The sequence below is a fragment of the Polypterus senegalus genome, chromosome 11, assembly GCF_016835505.1.
Source record: "Polypterus senegalus isolate Bchr_013 chromosome 11, ASM1683550v1, whole genome shotgun sequence".
In the NCBI taxonomy this organism is placed as follows: Eukaryota; Metazoa; Chordata; class Cladistia; order Polypteriformes; family Polypteridae; genus Polypterus; species Polypterus senegalus.
The window spans coordinates 73037615-73059711 of NC_053164.1; the positions used below are offsets into that span (position 1 = coordinate 73037615).

The 22097-nt window shown below is 38.9% G+C and overlaps 1 protein-coding gene across 1 annotated transcript in view; it reads left to right on the forward strand.

Annotated features, from left to right (window-relative positions):
* Positions 1-22097, forward strand: part of LOC120539192 (sodium/potassium/calcium exchanger 3-like) — a 388417-nt gene that overhangs the window by 247517 nt on the left and 118803 nt on the right. Inside the window, exon 4 of the mRNA XM_039769038.1 lies at positions 6988-7062. Within this exon, the coding sequence (XP_039624972.1) occupies positions 6988-7062 (75 nt within the window). The remainder of the gene's footprint in view (positions 1-6987; positions 7063-22097) is intronic.

Consider the following 22097-nt stretch of genomic DNA (forward strand, 5'->3'; position numbering starts at 1 on the left):
AAATTCATTTGAGATATCTTGAAATGCAGACACATTTATTTTGAGATATCTGAAACTGTATTTGAGATATCTTGAAATACATTTGCGATATCTCAAAATGTATTGCAGATATCTTAAAATGTAAAGGAAATTGTTTTAAGATATCTCAAAGCGAGTTTCAGATATCTTAAAAAGTAAATTACATTTTAAGATATCCAAAATTCATTTTGAGATATCTCTAAATGTTAATTTGGCTTGCCATACATTCCCATACCTTGGCTTTTGATCATGATGACACTGCTTGTCAGTAGGTGGCATGATTTTGCTTGGGGTTGTGACTATACATGCATGTTCTATCATCATGGGCATCGTATTTAAGACCAAGCTTGTGTGCTAGATCATTGTTCAGAATGTTTAGAGACCTTTTGTTTGCACCTTTCCCTGACCATATCTTATGTGGCATTTAGACTTTTGTTTTGATACAACTTCAAGCTTATTTTGTCCTTTTGTTTTGGTTGTCCTGTTTTTGTTGCCAACTTATAAACATTAATAATATTTACACTGTTTTTTCCTGACTCCAGAGAAGACCAAAAAAAGTTGGCAATCTTTCTTGAATACCTGCTTTTACAGAGGAAAAATGGCAACTCTGTTGTTACATGTTGATTTTAAATTGTTTGCAAGGATCCAAAATGGCTATAGCACTATGAGATCATAAGGGCATGTTTGCCCAATATGACATGTTAATGTGAATCAAAAGTCAAACCACACAAAATGAAAAACAAAGAAATAAAATGGTGCAAAGTAGACAAACATGCTTAACCTGTTTCCAAAACATTTCAGATCTGGCAGAAATTCTCATAATCTGATGCAACCAAATCAAAAAGTTTTGTCCTAAATGCTAAGCGACTTAAGCAGCACAAGTCATCAAATTCCCACCAGCTTGTTCACAATTTTTCCACTGTAAACCTGTGATGGTGGAAATATTGTAGTATGAGCATTATTTTAGAAAATATGGAGAACAGTTTTGGAAGCAGAGATGGATGGTGCCTAATAAATGGAAAGGCAGGATAAATGCACCAAAGCATAAAGTATGAGTGACAATACAGTGGCCTAAATGAATACAGAAGATGTCCTTAAGTAATTCAGTTGGATTTTAAATGTTAATACTATAGGCGCCTGTGGATAAAAACACTAATTGAACAGGTCAGGCCAGCTACCTTCGGTGTTTACTGCAGAGGACTTAAAGCCAGAGTAGAGCCGGCTACCTGGTTTAAAATGAACAATTTAGCAGGGTCCTGCCTCTGCCATGTCTTTATGCAGGTGTACTGTCCAGTGCCTTGACACCATGTAGCCCAGGTAACTTAAACAGTACTGTCTCAATTACCATGGCCATCCTGTACTTCTGGAAGAAGGAGGTGAGGAAGGAGAAGCATGTTTGAGGGGGATCTCCAGGAAGTACTTGTAAAGAGGGTGGTTGTAGAAGTCAAAGTACTACTGAGCAGGACTTAAAGAATCTGCACTTCTGCAGGAAGCTAGAAGAGACTTTGCATCCAAAAGTAGTCCTGAGTATCAATGTGGTGGAGAGAGGATCTCAAAAAGTTGGCCAACAAACAAATCATGGACTGGAAAATCTCAACTATACTTTACGTGGAGAGAGAACAGGGTGAGGTGGCCTTTAACAGTGGCAAAATGTCCTTAGACATTTAGTAATTTGACTTTTTAAAACATGCCTCGCAGTTAAGAAACCTGGGTTCACTTCCCGGGTCCTCCCTGCGTGGAGTTTGCATGTTCTCCCTTTGTCTGCGTGGGTTTCCTCCGGGTGCTCCGGTTTCCTCCCACAGTCCAAAGACATGTAGGTTAGGTGCATTGGCGATTCTAAATTGTCCCTAGTCTGTGCTTGGTGTGTGTGTGTGTGCGAGTGTGTGTGTCCTGCCCGGGGTTTGTTTCCTGCTTTGCGCCCTGTGTTGGCTGGGATTGGCTCCAGCAGATGCCCGTGACCCTGTAGTTAGGATACAGTATAACGGGTTGGATAATGGATGGATGGACTTTGTAAAACAATAAAAGTACTGTGTCACACATGCACATTAGAAGGTCACCTTCTGGGCTTGTGAAAGGTAAACACTACCACTGCGGGACACCATGGGTCACAATCGCTAACCACCTTGTCTTCTTTTCCATATACAGCTCAGTAGAAGATGCCCAATAAGAGCAATTGACCTGCCCCTTCCACTCCAGGAACTGTAAAAACAGGGTACACCCAGAAGGTGGCACCTCATTTGGGAGATGAGCAACCTGCACGACAGATGTTGACCACAGCATACAGAAACCTTACATTAGCCAATGGTTATTTACATTGTGTATGTCTTTGTGCCACCTATTGCTTATTATTTTTGTTAAAAATCCTTTTTGAGTAAACAAGCTGGCCTGGTTGGCACCCCAACATTTCGTTTGAATTCCTGTCCTTATTACAGGTCAATGACATCCCATTTGTTTAAGGATTCAAACTGCTCTTTGTATGTCGTATATCTGTATCTCTCTCATCTCAATGTTCTGATCTGTTGTGAAACTTCAAAATTGCTGCCCTTGACTATTCAAATACTAAACTGGCACAGTTGTTAGTGCAGTTTTACCAGTAAAACTGAAGAAATTTACTGCATCGTAATTCTGATTATAACAGATACCAATTCAAATAAAATACTTTAGCTGTCATAAGGTGTCCAGCAGAGTATGGGCATAATATGGAGGAATAATGAAGCTACTGTATGTCTTAAAAATTACATTTTTTATTATTTTAGTGTTTACTGTTTTTTTCATGTCGGGAGAGCCTCTGTGAAAAAGAATGTGAGTCCCACAAATACGATTTTCCAATTTATTGCACAAGACATCCAGGCTGTGAAGTACTTAAATGTGACAAACATGGTGCAGAATACATTTTTAAGATTAAAATGGGGAATAAGAGGCAGTACTCAAATTGCAGATGGATGGATGGATGCATATTAGACTTGTACACTGATGGAGGGGCTCCTCTCCCATGCTTCATTATCAGCCATTTAATAAATTTAGTATTATAGTACTGCAAGTTTGTGACAAGCACCAGCACTGCGAATTGTGAATTTGGCTGACTACAAACTCTTTAAACATGGCAAAATTGATAAATGCCAGTACAGAGTACCGGTGGGCATCCACTTCAAGAACTGCTGTAATTACTGTTGATTTCAGCACTGTTTTTTATTCCTTTTGCTTTTTGGAAAAGTGTACATGGCAGTCTTCTGTAATACTTTTTAAGTAATATACATTGTAGTGAAAGCAGGGCAGGTGAAAGAATTAGAAATGGACTTGCCACACTTTAGAATCAGTGGTAGGTAGCAGTTAAAAATGTAGTTGATTATTCATCCATCACGTTCCTCAGGCACTCTTCAATCCCACTCTGATCTACCACAGCTCCCTGTGTTTCTTTCTGCCTCATCCTCAGCCTGCGCATACACACCTCTGGTTCTGTCTCATACTGCTCACCATGAATCAGTTACAACACCATCTGCCACCCATTCCACAGCTCCATGAGGGAATCCAAGCTGGGATCCTTCCCGAGGCTCACCGGCAGCCATACATTCAGGCCAATGGACCTTAGCAGTGGAGAAGTGCTTCCAAATAAGTGTGTGCTTTCCAGTCCCATCTAGTGATGTTGTTCATGCCAGATATATACCCAACTGCTCCTCCTGGCTTTGCCAGTTTTGACAGCCCACAGATGCCTAAGCAGAATTTCCTTCACAAACCCAGCCTGCAGATGTTACTATATCCTCTAACTGACCACTGCAGAGGACAATTATAAAGCTTCAATTCTATATGTGAGTACATCACATGGTAGTTGCCAAAAATAGAATCAAATTGGGATGCTCAGATTCTGTTGTATATTTATCTCTTATAAATTTACACAAGTGTTACATGTGGTATTGTTTAACAAGACATTTCCAAATAGTTTACAAAAGGAACTTAAACAAAAGGAACATATTCATCCACCCATTCATCATCAAACTTGCATAGTCTTGATCAGAGGGGAACAAGCAAGAGCCTATTCCGTCAGGAACAAAACCCTGAAAATGTGTCGTTCCATTGTAAAGAATACACTCACACATGCCTAAGCTCTTTCATACAGGGACAAGTCACAATACAGTTTAAATTTAGATAATCCTGGTAAAGGCCCGGTAGGCAATGTGTTAACTTGTAGCTGGCTTAATATAACCGATGAGTACATGAGTAGGCCATAAGATCGATATTTATCGTTTTAATATACTCAGACTCAGATTAGTTCATAGTCAATCCTACTATTCCTAGGTCATAACCTGATATTTAAAAACTAAATGTTAAACCAAAATAAATACCAAAACTCATTATCAATTGAAATTTCCATGTCAAGGTTCTAAAGGTCATTTAATTTTTATATTTTTTCGGCAAATGTTCATTTTCACTTTCCTATGGCTTGAGGAATGTTCATAAAGCAAGCACTGCAACTAATGTGTTTATGTACAAAAAATGTCACTTGTAGTGTATCCTTCCAACATCCTTGTTCATGTATAGCAACACTGTATCTCTGCACAACTCCCTGGTACTTCTTAATGGTTCACTGACAAAAGTGCAATAGACATATGAGTGCCAACAAAACCGCGATGGACAAATGAGCGCCGACAAACTCACTAACTGGTTTTCGACAAATGTGCGCCGACAAAACTGCCACGACAAAATCGCGAGAGAGGCCAATGGAGTTGGACGTGTACGTGCGCATTATGTACGCATTATGTGCTAGGTTATAACTGTTATAACAGCTGATGGCATGCCGCAAACAAATAACTCAGTCGAGGGTTGGCATAATGCGTCGTATACAAAGCGGAATTACCAGCAGTCAGGCAGCCAGCAAGTCTAAATACGCTCAACTATCAAGACGTCCTGCTGCAATTCTTCCTACATATGCAGGGTGTGATCTTAAGGACTATCTGCGTGCCGTGCTGATGGCATGCTGCGAACAAATAACTCAGTCGAGGGTTGGCATAACGCGTCGTATACAAAGCGGAATTACCAGCAGTCAGGCAGCCAGCAAGTCTAAATATGCTCAACTATCAAGACGTCTTGCTGCAATTCTTCCTACATATGCAGGACTATCTGCTTGCTGTGTCTCATAATATTGACTTCTAAAATAAACATTATTATATACTAGGCTCACCCACCTTTTAAGACGACCGACTTTTAAATTGACCACTTCTTAAGGCAATTCAATATGTAGATCAATTTGATATTTTACACAAACTCATTAATTTGGTTATATTGCATTTGAGCGGTATTACTTTAATACTCGTAATTAATGTTATTTTTGTGATGAAATTTAAACTTTTTTTTTATATTGAGGTCGCCCTTTTGAACCCCCTGATATTTACTGCGCCGTGAGGCATTTGTACTCCATCAACATTAATTATTTCCAGAGACTTAATTTTGTCTATTTTTCCAGCGCATCGCGCACAAAAGCAAGGGAACGATGGGAGCACCAGAACTCTGCTCACATCATGTCGCTTCGTACCGCAAGCTCCAAGTAGTAAGTCTGTGATAAGCGGAATACCGCTATGCTTTCCATTCACGGGACAGAAGGACAATCCCAACCGCTTTTATATAGTAAGAAAGAAGAAGAAGATATCGCACAGTCTGGAGTAGAAAATCATCTTTTACCTGGAAAAATGAAACTACAAATCCCATCGTGCATTGGAAAATGGATGGGGCGTGTGTGAAACTCCCCGCTTGCATGGCACTCACGGGACGGAAGGACCCGACCGCATTTATATAGAAGGATGCTTTAAACTAGTAATTCATATTTAATCAAACTTTAGAGATTTTGTCTGGGCGATTTTGTCTGCGCAATTTTGTCGGCGTGATTTTGACGCCGTGTTTTAATGGCCGCTATTTTGTCGGCGTTCATATGTCTATCGCGCAAATGTCGGGTCACTCTTCTTAATCATGTTATCCACACATGATATGCAGACTGTGGAAATGTGTGTAAACAATGCACAATAAGAATCAAAAGCAAATCATTCAGGCACATAAAAGAAATATTTGTCCCCCTGGGGAAAAATAAAGGTCTATCTAATCTAATCTAATACAGCATATACATTAGCTCAAAACAGTGTTTAAACACAGCAAGATCCTGACTGCAACCTCTAAGGCTTACTTTATGACTTTGGTAGAGTCATTAAACCTTCCTGCACAATACCGGTGTACAGATGATTGACTTATTTTGTAAAATTTCAAGTAATTTCAGAAAAATATTAACATTATACATTTTCATTCTCATGCCTGAATCCAGTCATGATAGTTGGTACATACATACTGTATCTTGGTCGTATAAATGAGCACATATAAACCTAGATTGTAAAGAAAAGGGTAGGTAATCCTAATCTTTACATCCTAAGTTTTACTTTGATCTGATCTTACAATAGCTGTTCATTTAATCACTACATGTTTGAGAATATGATTTACATGATCATAACTATTATATTATAAATTAATGTTTATTGTTTTACTTGGAGCATTCTTCTCTTTTCATGCCATATTGTAGGTTCATAACAATAGTACTTGTTCTAAAGTATGAACAGCCACTTCTTCTAATAACACCTATCCTCTGAATAACTTCATACCAGGCAGTAGCAGGCTGTTTGCAAACATTCATTGACTCAGTCTTGTGAATGACATATTCTAGGCCTAGAAAAATATGTGCTGGAGTAAATAAAGGTAATACATTATTGGCAATATTGACCACTTTCTTAACTCATTTTACTGGAATCACGAATGAATCCCCTCGGGGGTGAGAGAATTTCTTGCAGAATAAATGAAGTCAAGACATTGGACTTGTCCAGTTAAAGATTAGGTGACAAAAAGAGTTTAAACAAGTGAATTTAGAGATGTACTGTAACTGCAGGAAATTGAAGAGTAAAAACTAATTTGTACAAATCTCTGATTTTTGTCTTGCAGGCTGTGTACATGTTCTATGCCTTGGCAATCGTCTGTGATGATTACTTTGTGCCGTCTCTGCAGAAGATATCTGAGGTAATTCAAAAGGATGGTGATTTGCATGTCTTTGCATATGTGTGAGTGTGCGCATATCCTATATATTTATATTTCACTATATATCGATATCTATATATCTCTCTATTATAAAAAAAATCTTGTGGAGGCAGACTAGGGAGATGAGACGTGATCTTCTCAGAAGACAATTTGAAGAGACACTTTAACTTGCTCCCAGCTCTTAAAAGAATGACAAGCGACAAGCAAAACACGCAGCTCGCAGCAGATGATCCGACCACGTCTCCTTGCGTGCGTTCAGTCACCCTAACCCCCCTCTTCACAACGCGAGCAGCAGAGACACGAAGTGACAAAAAGGACAGCGGCTGTACAGGCTTTAAAATGATCGACGGGCAGCACAACAGCAGCTGCCCCCCCTTCACAATGCGAGCAGCGTTATACGTCCTGTGAGAAAGACATTTAACCACCCCCAGGGCCAGAAATAAAGGACAAATATTGTTTTTACAATGCCACGTGAGACAAGGCAGTGAGCCATCATTTAAAACAAGTCCACGGACATCTAACCTAGCAGTTACGTGAAGGCAGATGAAAGGAGAAAAGGTGAGAACAGGTGATAAAGCGAGAGATTAAAAAAAGCTGGAGAAATATGTAATTCCAGACTGAGAATGAGCTCAGCTTTTTCTCTTTTTCTTTGAAAAGTGTCTTTGAAGCCCCTGTGGAAAAACACAAACAAAGAAATTGGTGTGGCTATGATTAAAGGCTGTGAAGTGCTCTGGAATAGGTTTTGTGAAGTCTTTTATCTTAACAGCTCGTAAGTGCTCCCTGAAATGGTCTGCTAGCCATTTCCCTGTTTCATCTACAGTTTGTAGATGGCTGGGCACTTCCTATAAGAAATGCAATAAATAAGATTCTTAGACTGGCAAGAGGCCTGTTGTTTAATATTGAACTTACTAGGAGGGACCAGATACAAGGCTATTGTTGGTGACACATTTGTAAGTGAAACTGGAGCTCCTGTTACAGATCAAAATTCCTATGGATTTGGCTATTATCTGTGAAGTGAGCTGCGGATGAGAACATTCGGTTATGTATATAAGTAGAACAAAAGAGAATGAGAACCTGTTGCCAAAATGGGCCTTCTTGCACAGGGGTGTAATTTCTTCTGTCTCGAAAACCACAAAACACACTTCTTTCTTCCATAGCTTCCCTCTACTATGGTCTCTTCTTCATTACCACAAATTCTATTCTCTGAGTCTCTAGGTTGCCAAGTATCTGACCTGTAGCAGCAGTCACTTCATGTTAAAACTCTTAAAACACTTCCAGGACCATTTTAAAGTTCCATGTCTCTAAGTAACGCTTTTGGTTACCTATTTTAAACTGGCAACACATTCCCATTTGAACTTTATTCATTCAAGCACAAGAGACTCGTAAAGGGTTTGGAGTTTTGAGCCCCGTATACTGTAACAAAAAATAAGGTCTTTCTCTTCAGACAAAAATGCATGAAAATCATAAGACAAAATGGAGGGTTTGGAGGGACACTATAAAGGGGCGGACTGGAAATCAGGCGTGATGGTTGCTGGGAAGACATGGTGGTGTATGGGAGGATGACGTCATCATTGGGGGACCAGAGGGAAGAAAGGAACCCGGAAGTGCAGTTCTGTTTATACTCCGGGCTGGTTTATGGCGGCGTCGCTTCGTCTTTTCTATGAAACGAGAGAGAGAGAGAGGTTAGTACGCTGCCTTCGTCCCCTGGCTGGCTGTACCGCGGTACGCGTCAGGTTCTTCAACTGCTCCCGATGCGCTCGTGCGTGACAAGGGATAATGTGCTACAATGCAGCAAGCTAAATGAAGGTTACTGGCCAGCATGTCTTTGAAGACTCTACCCTATCAGGTCAATATGATCAACATAAAAATGAAATTTTCTCTGTTATGATTCATTAATATAAAATTACATTTATTTCAGATATCTTTCGAGGTTATCTTTCAATATTTATGTTGTCATAATTCTTTGCAAAATGGTTACTAGGCTTATGAATATAGGTCTTAGTACCCGTTCACTGTGCCTGGCTTCTTAAAATCTTCTGACTGTTGTCACAGGAGGCTGGGGGTGGAGCCTAGCCGGGATGCCTGAGGGGACTGGAGGAGGGCTGGTGTCTCCTCCTGACCACAAGGGGGCGACCGCCTTGGTTTTGTTGGTGGCCTCGGGTAAGGGGCTTGGAAGCCCAATCCTGTAGGGGCCCGTGGCCACCGCCAGGCGGTGCCCCGGTGCCTGAAGAACCCTGGAGCCCAGCACTTCCGCCACACCAGGAAGTGCTGGGGGGAAGAAGACAGGGGACACCCGGAGGGCTTCCAGGTGCACAGCCGGCACTTCCGCCACACTGGGGCGTGTCCGCGGAGGAATGCCGGGAAGCAGCTGGAGCCCATCCGGGGTGTGATAAAAGGGGCCGCCTCCCTGCATTCAAGAGCAGAAGTCGGGTGGAAGAGGACGGAGCTGGAGAGAGGACTGGAGGCGGCCAGAAGAAGGGCAAGAAAGACTGTGAGAGGCCCAGACTTTGGGGGAATTGGTGCTGGAGGCACTGGGACGTGCACTGAACTGTTTGTACGTATTGTATATAGTTGGCTGAATAAATGGGTGTGCTGGGTGATAAACCGTTGTCCGTCTGTCTGTGTCCGGGTCCCGTTCCACACTGTATGGACCCATTAAATAAGTGTCTATGCTGAGGAATTCACTCAGACTGACGCCTTCCTCCCATAAGCTCATCTCATCCTTCCCGAGATGGTAGAAGCAGGACTTTACCTAGGGGCCTTCAGATTACTTACTGTAACAGTCCTTTCAGCTATCTATCTATCTATCTATCTATCTATCTATCTATCTATCTATCTATCTATCTATCTATCTATCTATCTATCGAATAGATTTTAAAGGGACACTTCTGTCTGCATAACAGATTTGCTCAGTGGAGGGGAAACCTCATAGATAGTAACTTAATCTTAAAATTAGATTAGGTCTTTATTGTCACATGCACTGCTGGAGCACAATGAAATTCCTCTGCCACTGTTGCAGGGGTAGATGTGGAAGCTGTGAAATATATACAAGGAATAAAACAATAAGATGAAGTAAAATAAATAAATACAATGAATAAGAGTGGCTTAATGTACATTATGCAAACCAGAACTGTACAGGTGTATAGATTGCATTAAATAGAAGAGCGAAAAAGAAAAAGCGCAGATGGCAATAAACATGTAACTATAGGTAGAAACATAAGTAGAAACCCAACCTACCACTCTACTAAAAGGAGTTCATCTTTATCTGCATTGGCTTGAATGTGCTGCTCTGTGGTCCAAAGGCCTTGAGCTGAAGCTCCACTACTGCCATCTCAGCAAAGACAAGTGGCTGCGGAGGAACGTCATCCTGAGCAAATTTCTGAGAAGTGACAGTAAGAATTTTTGCAAATATTTACTCTAAGCTCTCCTTAGACACAGGAGGCCATTAGGGCTAGACACCGTACCAGTTCAGCTCCTATGTTTGATGAAGGCCTGCTATTAAAACAATGACAACAATGATGATGTGGCCTACAGAAATGAGTTTAAAGACATAGAAGTAAGATGCCAAGATAATAACCTCACAATGATATCAGCAAATTATTTTATTCACGTGTACAAATATGTTTCAACAACCAAAGGTTTACTGATGAAATGCTTCAGTATCTGGTACAGCACTTCATTGTACAGTTTCAATAAGATCCCCTGTTGTTAAGAGAGATGAGCAGAGAAATCTATTTTTCCATCATAGTTAAAACCACTTTAACTGTGGAATGAGGAAACCCAACAGTCATAATAGTTACTTGTTAAAACTCTTCATTAAAGTCCTGGCAGTATTAAAGACATAAAGTAAAAAATATATATAAACATGAAAAAACTTCTTTTTAACAGTGAAATTTCAGAATTTGAGTACACAAGATAGCACAAGAACTGCATTTTCCTCTCTGACTCAAGGACATCAAATAAATCACAGCTACTTCATGGCTCTCCTTCCTTGATTATAGTAGCTCATAATGAGAGGCTCAATCAAAAGCAATTCAAAAGATTGAGAGTTTTTTTAAATCTAACCACTTTATTTAGACATATCCAAGAGAGTGTGCCAAAGTTTTAATAGACATTTACAAAGCTGAAGACAAATACCTGTGAGTGATGAAGATAAATGGCACATAAGAAAATAGAAAAACTTGAGACCTGCTATGGATTATGGTCTGTTAACACCAAAAATGTATTAGAAATTTACTCAAATCACCTATTTAATGTCAGATTTATAGGAACATACTGTATGACATTTTACAAATATGAGGAATTTTGTTCAGTCCATTACAACTCATTTAGTGATTTAGTCACTTAGTTAATCTGGCCCAGTATCTCTGATACAATACAGACACGCCAATTACACTAACAGTATGTGAGGAAAAACAACAAATCATCCAAAGGAACAAGTCATACAGAAAAACACAAACTCTGCACAGAAAATGACCAGACCAAGGTTTGAACCAGGACTACTGTTAATGTGCTCAATCTTCGTACATTTATTTTTCAATGGAGCAATATTAGTAAATATCCAGTCACCAGTTACTTCTCTCGTTAGACAAAATTGCTAGAATTAATGTATCAGTGATATCTTTCAAGAACTATGGAAATATCCCATCAAGCCCAGAGTTAGTCCTCAAGGCAACTTTTCCTTTAATTTTAAAACCCTTAAACACAGAGCATGTTTGTGCTTCAGTCTAAGATATTACATTTATATCTTCTTTTGCAAAATTTTTTTGAAATACGTATTCTGTTCTTTTGTCTTGCCCCATTATTCTTCAATATTCTTTCTTGATTTGCTGAGCTTTTTTAAAATTATGGTCTATTATTTTTATCAAAGTAGTACTGAAAGATTTGTTTTATTTGTGTCTGTGGTATTCATTTGTTTGTATTAACCTTTCATTTGGTCCTTATCTGTAATTTTATGTTTTTGCTCCCTTTAACATTCCTGTAATGTGGTCTTTTTGTTGGGCTTTCAATTATGCCTTTATTCATTCTGTGGCACCATTGTTACTTTTTTTTCTTATACGAAGTATAGGGAAAGTATTTTAATCGTCCAAAGATTTGATGTTGAGATTTTAATGAATCTCGACGTTTTAGACCTCCCTGACTTTCTTGTATACAAAGTATAGGGAAAGTATTGGAATCCTGCAAAAAATCTGATGAATCTTGATGTTTTAGACCTCCCTGAGTCCAAAAATATTATTTTTAGAATTATGTCGGTGTGTGTGTGTGCTTGTGTAAACACAATAGCTTCAACGCTTTCAATTAGATCAGCCAAATTTTGCAAACTATTATTAGGTACAAAATGTAGATTTCTGCCAACTTTTGGGCTATTTCTGTAAACCAAAGGTGATACTTTACCTTTTATACATGCAGCTGCAGAGTCCAATTTTAACTTTACTTTTATAATAATTGTTCAACATATTATTAATTTGATTTGATTTGCTGTTGATGGTTCTTTAATGTACATGATATAAAAATATAATCATTGTCTTGTGGTTTACTCCTCAAATATTCATCCCCATATCTCAGTATACGAGAAACTCTAGTGGAGACCACTCCTGATTTTTGTTTTTTTTTTGTTTTGGTTCTGGTCACAAATTATTTAGTGTAGCAGTAATTTTTGTTTCACATTTATCATCCCCAATAAGTCTTTCTGTTTCTTAATTATTATTGATATTTATTTATTTACGAATGATAAGACTATGATTTTTTTGGAAGATTAACAGACGTAACTACTGTTTCTCAGAAAATCATTTATTTCTGTTATCTCACAGCCAATATTTAGAAAGCTGAAATCACCCCATGTCATCACATCTCCTTGGCTGCATATTACTTTTCTTTCATAAAGAGATATTGCCATTGTTTGTATTATCAGAATTTGTAAGTGAAATTTTAAATATTGAAAGAATTGAAGTTCTGCCACTGAGGTGACATGTTGAGTGTAGATGGAAGTGCAGGCACAGCAGTGACAGTCAAGGTGAGAAATGCATTAAGAAATTCAGGGAGCTGTCACCGGTTTTGACTTTTAAAGGAGCATCTCTGGCATTGAAAGGAAAAGGTTGTGAAAACTGACTGAGGAGTATTATACTTTGTAGGATTGAGAAATGAAATGAATAGAGATGAGAATGATCAGATTGATGTGTGGAGTGTCATGGAGTGACAAGAAGATAAATGGCGAGTTAAGAGAAAAATGTGGTGTGAAGGCAATAGATGTTGAGTTTTGGAGAAACCGATTAATGTGGCATGAGCATGTGGTACGAAAGGCAGAGGCAGATGATTGGTTGAAGAGGTACACCATGATGGAGGTGATGGGAAACAGATCAAGAGGGAAGCTGAAGAAGACGCAGAGGTGTTGGTAGATAATTCAAGTGGAATGTATATTACCTAAAGGGGGCTTAGGACTGTGAATAATGGAAGAAAGAAATTTTGGGAGCAGCCGGCTAATTGGATAACCCCACAAAATTGCCAGTAAACAGCTAAATGGTCAGTTTAGCTGGCTTCTAGAAAACCTTAGTCAGTAAATCTCTGAACTTTCCTTAATAATGTAGCACAGTGACTCAAATAAGTAACCTTCTTCAATGTTAATTATTTAAGTTCAATGTTGTCTTAAATATACAGCACCACCTTCTCCTCCTTCTTTCTCACCTTGACATAGCCTTTGATAATGTATTATATTTTATCACTTCCATTTAACAAAGATTTTGTACTAATGTTGCCCAGTAAATTTTCCAACAGAATTTTGTGTAGTTAGTAATTGTGTTTGTGCAGGAGTGAGCCTTGCAGCAGCTTGTTACAACTGCTCTGTGTCTTGTCTATGTATTTTAGTATTTTTTAAACTGCTTTTGTCTTCTTAGCAATATCGTATAGTGTAATTTAGTCTTTGTAAGTGGAACCCGCTATAACTATGAGGTTTGAGAAAGTTTTTATCGCATTTTTACTTTTTGTGGTGACTTTTTGGTATGTCTGAATGCCACTAATGTGCCATTAATATGGGAAGCAGCATGGACTGGTTCCTAGTTTACTCACGTGATCAGTTTCTTGCACTGAAGTCAGACGCAGCAGAGCACAAAAAAATCTTTTTGGATATACCTCTGGCGTTAAGGAGGAAGACAAAAAGAAGAAGTAAGAATGAGGCAAGAAGAAGATACAAGCCGTATCTCCTCTCCGTTATTATGGGCCATGTTAGATCACTAGATAACAAGATAGATGAGTTTGTGGCGCTGGTTCAGTACAAAAGGGAGTTTTGCGAGAATAGTTGAATATGCTTTACTAAGACATGGCTGCACAAGCTTGTTTCTAACTCTGTCGTGGATATGACCAGCTTTTAGTATGTGTGGGTGGAGAGAATATGGGCTGAGACTGGAAAGTGCAGAGAGTGCAGGCTCACAATCTTAGTAAATGAGTGATTGTGCCACAGGGATCACACTGTGATTAAAGAACGCATCTGCATCCTGGACATTGAGCTGTTAGCATTTGGACTACGGCTATGCTATATGCCCAGGGAGTTCTCACATGCAATCACCATTGTTGTTTACATCCCTCCATTGGCTATTACTTAATAAGTCGTGAAAATCATGCTGCATTTTCATGACAAAAAAGCTGAAAATTATAGTCACTATTCTCCCATTAGTTTAAAAATAAAAATACACACTTTGACAGCACGATAATGTGAACGATCAGTTGTCAGTTACAACAGTTTTACTTGTAGTAAAATAATGGTGAGATTGTTTTTTAATAAAGTGTCATGCATAACCCTAATAAAGAAACAAACATGAGACAATTGTTCTACTGTTTTAGTGAAGATGGCTATAGTTATCCGCCCAAACCTCTAAACCTCTATTCCAGATCAGCGTTGCTGAGAGCTGATGCCTATCTTGCATGCTCTGGGCATGAGATAGGATCCAGCTTCGGACAAGGTACCACACTCACACACAACAGTGACGACAAAATGAGGTTCTCCATAGGTTCATTCCAAAATGAATTTTATTTAGCTGGCAGTAGTGTTTGAGATGTCCACATTGGCCTTACATTCATGTGGCACAGCTCAAAATACTTGGAAGCATGAAAAAAATCCCTCCAATGGTACGACACATTATGTGTTGATGGAAGCACATAACGATACAGACATGCAGTTAGCGGGGATACTAACAGATTATTTTATTGCTGAAAACAAATCAGGAAAGAATTAGTTTCTGTCATTCATTGGGTTTTTGAAGCCAATATTTATTGACTTCAAATTTTCTGTTAGCATATTAACCAAAATGTCACTAACAGTGTCAAAGAACATACTGGATGATACATATCTGAATGGTCTGGGAGTGAATGAGATGCCTTCTGACAGAATTTACTCCTAAGTGGTTTATTCTGGATTAGTACAGAAGCATAACCAATAGCAAATTCTGACCACTTACTGTATGTGTAGTAACTTGAAAACAAAAGAACAAACAAACAAACAAAGTTTGTTTTACAGGAATGCTGAAATAATAATATTCTTAAATTGGCCAGTTTGATTTCATGAAGGTAACCTATAAAACTGTGATAAATCTAGAAAAGTAGGGTGTGATTTGGAAAATGAAAGCATTGGGCGTTTGTGAGATGTGAGGATTGAATTGATTTGACTTGTCCATTAAATATTATTCATCGTAAGTATTATTAACTAACCAGGGTATCCATCATTTACTGATAGAAAAATAAATATCATAACAGCAAAGGTTGGAAACCTAAGAAAGTGATTTTCAATTATACTTGGCTTGAAAGGTTAGAAAAAAGTTATGTGTTTATGTGTAAATGAAAATATCTTGAAATGATATGCAGTCAAAAAGATAGGTAGATTACACTTTATTTATCCCAAGGAGATATTCAATTTTACATATTGTAATGATATATATTTTTTTACTTTTTATTTTTAGTATTGATTTTAAGCAATATTTATTTTTCAGTTACTGAGAGGAAATAATAGTGAATAATTTGTTTACATTAATATAAATCAGTTAGTCAACGGTCATCATGTAATTACTTTAAACCCTAGGTCAATAATGCCTCTGCCCCCATGTGTTGTTACATTTGGGGAAATTCTTGCTCTCTTTCACAAATGAAAAGTCCTATTAGCTTGAAAAAAAGCACCAGAATAACAAAAAGAATCAATTTTTACAAGGCTTTTTCATTTTCTTGAAAGGCAAAATCCACCTGTTTTGAACAAAATGGAGCTTTATAGGGTTTGAAGTTTTAAGTCTTCCTCATGTACTCCACATTAGGAAGTCACATACTGTTGACTTTCATGAATGCTGGATTTCATCTGGCTCTAATTGCTCTGTCATTTCATGTGAGGAAACTCGTGGGTTTCTGCTGCAGCCGTTGGCTTCATTTTGAATTCATGTGAAGATAATGAATAATCATTTTAGAAATCTATTTATAAAATTTTGCTGCCCCTTTTCATGATTAATTAATGGGAGATCTCTAGCTTAATGGAGTGTCACATTAATGAACCTTTGTCTTACTGGACTTAGAGACACTTCATTTTAAGTTTTGAAAAGAAACAAGGCCAGTTTTTTAAGATGTGTTTCTTTCTTTCTTTCTTTCTTTCTTTCTTTCTGCTCAGATAAATAAAATGGCAATCCAAGCTTTAATTTTTCTAATTAAACATAGAAAGAGTTGTCAAATGGTAAAGGAGTTCCATGCACATGTGAGCATTAAACATGTTGTAAATGAGTCGGGATCAAGACCAGTAAAAACATATAGCATAGTATTAATGATGAAAATGCCTTCATTACCGAGTTATGAGGTTCTGACTTATTATCTTGATCATATATATGTTATCTGTTCTTCTCATTTAATTGAATGCTCGGTCACTGAAAACATGGAGTGTTTTTAGACACCAGTGTGATGTATGAGCGCTATACTCAAGGAAAATGAACAAGGCTAAAGATCTCAACATGGCATGATAGATGTAATGGAAAAGAGCATACAGTAGGAGGAACAGCATGACTAGTGTTGTCAAGGGTTCCTGAAAATTACTTGTGATGAGAGAACCATGCTGAGTTCACTTCAGCTTGATTGCAGCGAAGTCACAGAAATGTTTGGGAAATACATTGGAAAAGGATAAACTCAACTAGATTTGTATGAATTGTCTGCCAACTATGATGGACTAATTATTGGTGTGAAAAATTTGATCCGAGGTGTAAGACAACAGTGCTACCCAGTGCACCACTGTGCCTCCCTGAAAACACTAACATTTCTTACAGACAGGAAGCACAAATTCACACACAGATTCAATAGCAGATACTCAACTCTCTTGAACCAAAAAAGTATGGTTTGTTTGTTTGTTTGTTTGTTTTTATTCACTTATTGCCATTGCAACCAAATGCATGACATGCACTTGGATTCTGCACTCACTCCTATTTGTATCAACAGTACAGCACTCTGGACAAAATTATTAAAGGGTATTCATGTATTACACAAAGGTCACAGACAAGTTCATACAAAAAGACATTTCCATTAAGATACAAATACACAAACACATTTCTAGTTTCCTTTTACATGTGCATTTTGTGTTTAAAAAGTATTCATAAGTTTTCTGCTTATTTAAACCCCACTACTAAAATCAGTGGAGGAGCTCCTGTTGAATCCAGTTCTGTTGTGTCATGCTGGCTTCACAAAGCATCATGGGGCGCTAGGAAAAAATGGTATCTAAGCTAGTCGCAAGGCAAATTTCCAGCAAAATATTCAGCAAATAAGGTCATTGGCAAACACAGCATATTTTCTGCAAAAAAAGCTCTGGCAGATTTTATTGATCAACACCAGTCACCACCCAAACATTCAGTTGGTGGCAGATTTGAGGTCAGAAACAGGCTATTGTGGAAAAGGCCAAAATGGCTTAAATGAAACTAAGAGCTGAGAATTGTGATAGTGTCAAAATAAGATATTTGAAAATGCTACTTTGTCATGGAAGGAGTCTGAAAGCTGATTACTAAATGCATTTCACTCCTGTCAGAAATAAACAAGAAGGTGCTGCTTCAGCAATTTGAAAACAAACTCTAAAATGCTGTAAATATATGCCTGTAACTTTTTTACATCTTGCCTGAAGAAGGGGCCTGAGTTGCCTTGAAGGCTTGCCTATTGTTATCTTTTTAGTTAGCCAATAAAAGGTGTTATTTTGCTTGACTTTTCACTACATTCATAATGGCTAACACGGTACAACACCCTAGTACTACAGACATTAGCCTATAGCTTAAAGAAATTATTTAGGAAAACAGCCGTCACAACAAAAGTTGTTTTATTCTTCATTCATTCCCAGGCTTTATCCTTTCTTTGGGACGTGCCCTCTGCTTTACAGTTTATTGAGTCCTTAATGCCTAGGGTGAGAAGATTCTCCCAGACACCACATGGGCCTGTTGGGGACGCATCCTCCTGCTCCTGCTACACAAGCGTTGTAGTGTTTATACTTGCACGCTTACTTTAAGTAAATCTGGAGGAATCCACCAGGTAACAGTGCAAGATATTATCACAGTGAGAACATGCTCGGCTTCTCTGTGTTGTGAATTGCCTAGAACACTCATTAAATTCTGATGACACCTTACAGCAATATCTCTGACAAAGGATGTTTAATGATTAAATCCATCAATCCAGGGATGTGTCCATTCCAGGAAGCATTGGGCACGAGTGAGAAACAATCCCTGGACGAGGCCTCAGCTCATCGCAAGGTGAATACAAGCACACACATACACTAGCGTCATTTTAGCGGCACCAAATCTGCATATCTTTGGAAGGAAACTGGAGCACAGTGTGGAATACAAGCAGGAAATACCAGCAACATAACTCCCTGCGAGACAGCAGTGCTACCACTCTGCCACCATGTCACACTCATGTGTGTAATTATTCCCCAATGTGTGTAATTATTAACAGTATTCATTATTTAAGCAAAATTATATGTAAAATGTAGCACACACACTTTAATGCATTTCATCATGAAAGCGATATCAAGTATAAATCTAAAGATTCTAAATGTGCAGAGAGTTGGAATATCATACATTTAATTTGTTCTGTGTGGTGATCTATTGCTGCTTACCGTTGCTGTCAGGTCCAAGAAGCTTGTAGCGATTAAAAACTGGGATGACGTTTACGATGGTCTGCATTAATGATAAAGTAAACTACGAGGTTAAAGTGGACAGTTTAATCACAAAATTATGTTTTCACCGTGTCTGTGTCACTCACTCACTGTCACCACATACCACCAGTAAGACAAAGGTTCATTAATGTGGCACTCCATCTTTACTGTATTAGAGGCCCTACTTAGCCATTCACATCTTAAATGTCTAAGGTAACATTTGAATGCAAAAAATTACAAACATTGCACCTCTCAATTTCAGTTTTTGTTTTCCTTTTCTTTTTGGTGGTGTAACAACTCATAACATTAAAGCTAAGAAAGTCTTTATCTGGTTCAACGGACATGAGAAATGTGAGTAATGTAGGGGTTTCTCCAGTCATCAGAGGACTAATTTTTAAATCTTTGCATGGACTCAAGTGTGAAAATATGCACCCACCAAAACAAAAATCAGATTTATAAAACATGCAAAATGCACATTTCCATGTAATTTACTGTTTACAAATCACAATCACCTTGTACTGTAAATGTGAGTTCTTGGACATGCCTCGAACACCACCCTGAAATATTCATATATGGAGCATGCTAATCACCCTCATACATATGCAATCATAATGCTGCAAAACTTCATTGGCTAGTAGAGCAGCCAAGTCAAGACCCCACCACATGCATTCAAGGGTATATGGTGTGCTCCACACCTCAGAACACATGATCATGTGTGGCATTATAGTGCCTCTGTGCCATCATTTGAGCGGGTTGCCACTATCACCTGGCTCATGTAATGACATGATTGCTGTTACAGTCAGACCATTCAAAAGACTGAGGGTTCAGCCTGTTACCTTACCAACAAGCCAGCCATTAATCACATATATCAAAGCTACTTCAACCTCAAAAAAAATTAATCATGGGTTGACCAAGACCACAGAGACAAAATGTTATCCAGTCACATCATGGATGATTTGTGCATTAATGGAATGTAACTTCTTACAATTAACAAAAGCAGTTTCATTCTCACTAGGTGCCCTTATTGCAATATGAGTGCAGTAAAGTGCACTGATTACATTAGGAGAACCAGGCACTGCTGAAAAATGCCTTTTTCTTCTTCTTTTTCTTTCGGCTGCTCCCATTAGGGGTTGCCACAGTGGATCATCTTCTTCCATATCTTTCTGTCCTCTGCATCTTGTTCTGTTACACCCATCACCTGCATGTCTTCTCTCACCACATCCATAAACCTTCGCTTAGGCCTTCCTCTTTTCCTCTTCCCTGGCAGCTCTATCCTTAGCATCCTTCTCCCTATATACCCAGCATCTCTCCTCTGCATATGTCCAAACCAACAAACCACCAGTACACTTCTTCTCCACTCCTCAGGCATCCTCTCACTTTCCAAGGTTCCATTAAACAATCTGGTTAGAAACTCCACTGCTATCTCTCTTAGACACCTCCATGCTTCCATAGGTATGTCATCTGGACCAACTGCCTTTCCATTTTTCATCCTCTTCATAGCTGTCCTTACTTTCTCCTTGCTAATCTGCTGCACTTCCTGATTCACTATTTACACATCATCCAACCTCTTCTCTCTCCTGTTCTCTTCATTCATCAGCCTCTCAAAGTACTCTTTCCATCTGCTCAACACACTCTCCTCGCTTGTGAGTACTTTTTCATCTTTATCCTTTATCACCCTAACCTGCTGCACATCTTTTCCAGCTCGGTCCCTCTGTCTAGCCAATCGGTACAGGTCCTTTTCTCTCTCATTGTCCAGCTTCTCATACAACTCATCATACGCCTTTTCTTTAGTATTCACCACCTCTCTCTTCACCTTGTGCCTTATCTCCTTGTACTCTTGTCTACTTTCTGAATCTCTCTGACTATCCCACTTCTTCTTTGCCATCCTCTTCCTCTGTATATTCTCCTGAATCTCCTCATTCCACCACCAGATTTCCTTTTCCTCATTCCTCTTTCCAGATGTCATGACAAGCACCCTTCTTGCTGTCACCCTTACTACATCTGCTGTAGTTGCCCAACAATCTGGTAACTCGTCACTGTCACCCAATGTCTGTCTCACCTCCTCCCTAAACTCAACCTTGCAGTCTTCCTTTTTCAACTTCTACCATTTGACCCTTGGCTCTGCCTTCACTCTCTTCCTCTTCTTGATCTTCAACATCATCCTACAGAACACCATCCTATGCTGCTTAACTACACTTTCCCTTGCCACCACTTTGCAGCCTTCAATCTCCTTCAGATCAGCTCTTCTGCATAGGATGTAATCTACCTGTGTGTATCTTCCTCCACTCTTGTACGTAACCCTATGTTCCTCCCTCTTCTTAAAATACGTATTCACCACAGCCATGTCCATCCTTTTGGCAAAATTCACTATCCTCTGACCTTCTTCATTCCTCTCCTTGACACCATACCTACCCATCACCTCCTCGTTTCCACTGTTCCCTTCACCAACATGCCCATGAAATCAGCTCCAATCACCACTTTCTGTCCTTTAGGTACACTGTCATTAACTCCATCCAACTCATTCCAAAAATCTTCTTTCTCACGCATTGTACAACCAACATGCGGTGCATATGCACTAACAACATTCATCATCACACCTCCAATTTCTAGCTTCATAATCATTACTCTACCTGACACTCTTTTCACCTCCAAAACACTCTTGACATACTGTTCCTTCAGAATATCTCCTACCCCATTTCTCCACCCATCCACACCATGATAGAACAATTTGAATCCACCTCCAATTCACCGGGCCTTACTCCCCTTCCATTTAGTCTCTTGCTTGCACAATATATCAATCTTCCTTCTCTCCATCATATCTGCTAACTCTCTCCCCTTACCAGTCCTACTGCCAACATTCAAAGTTCCTACCTTCAGT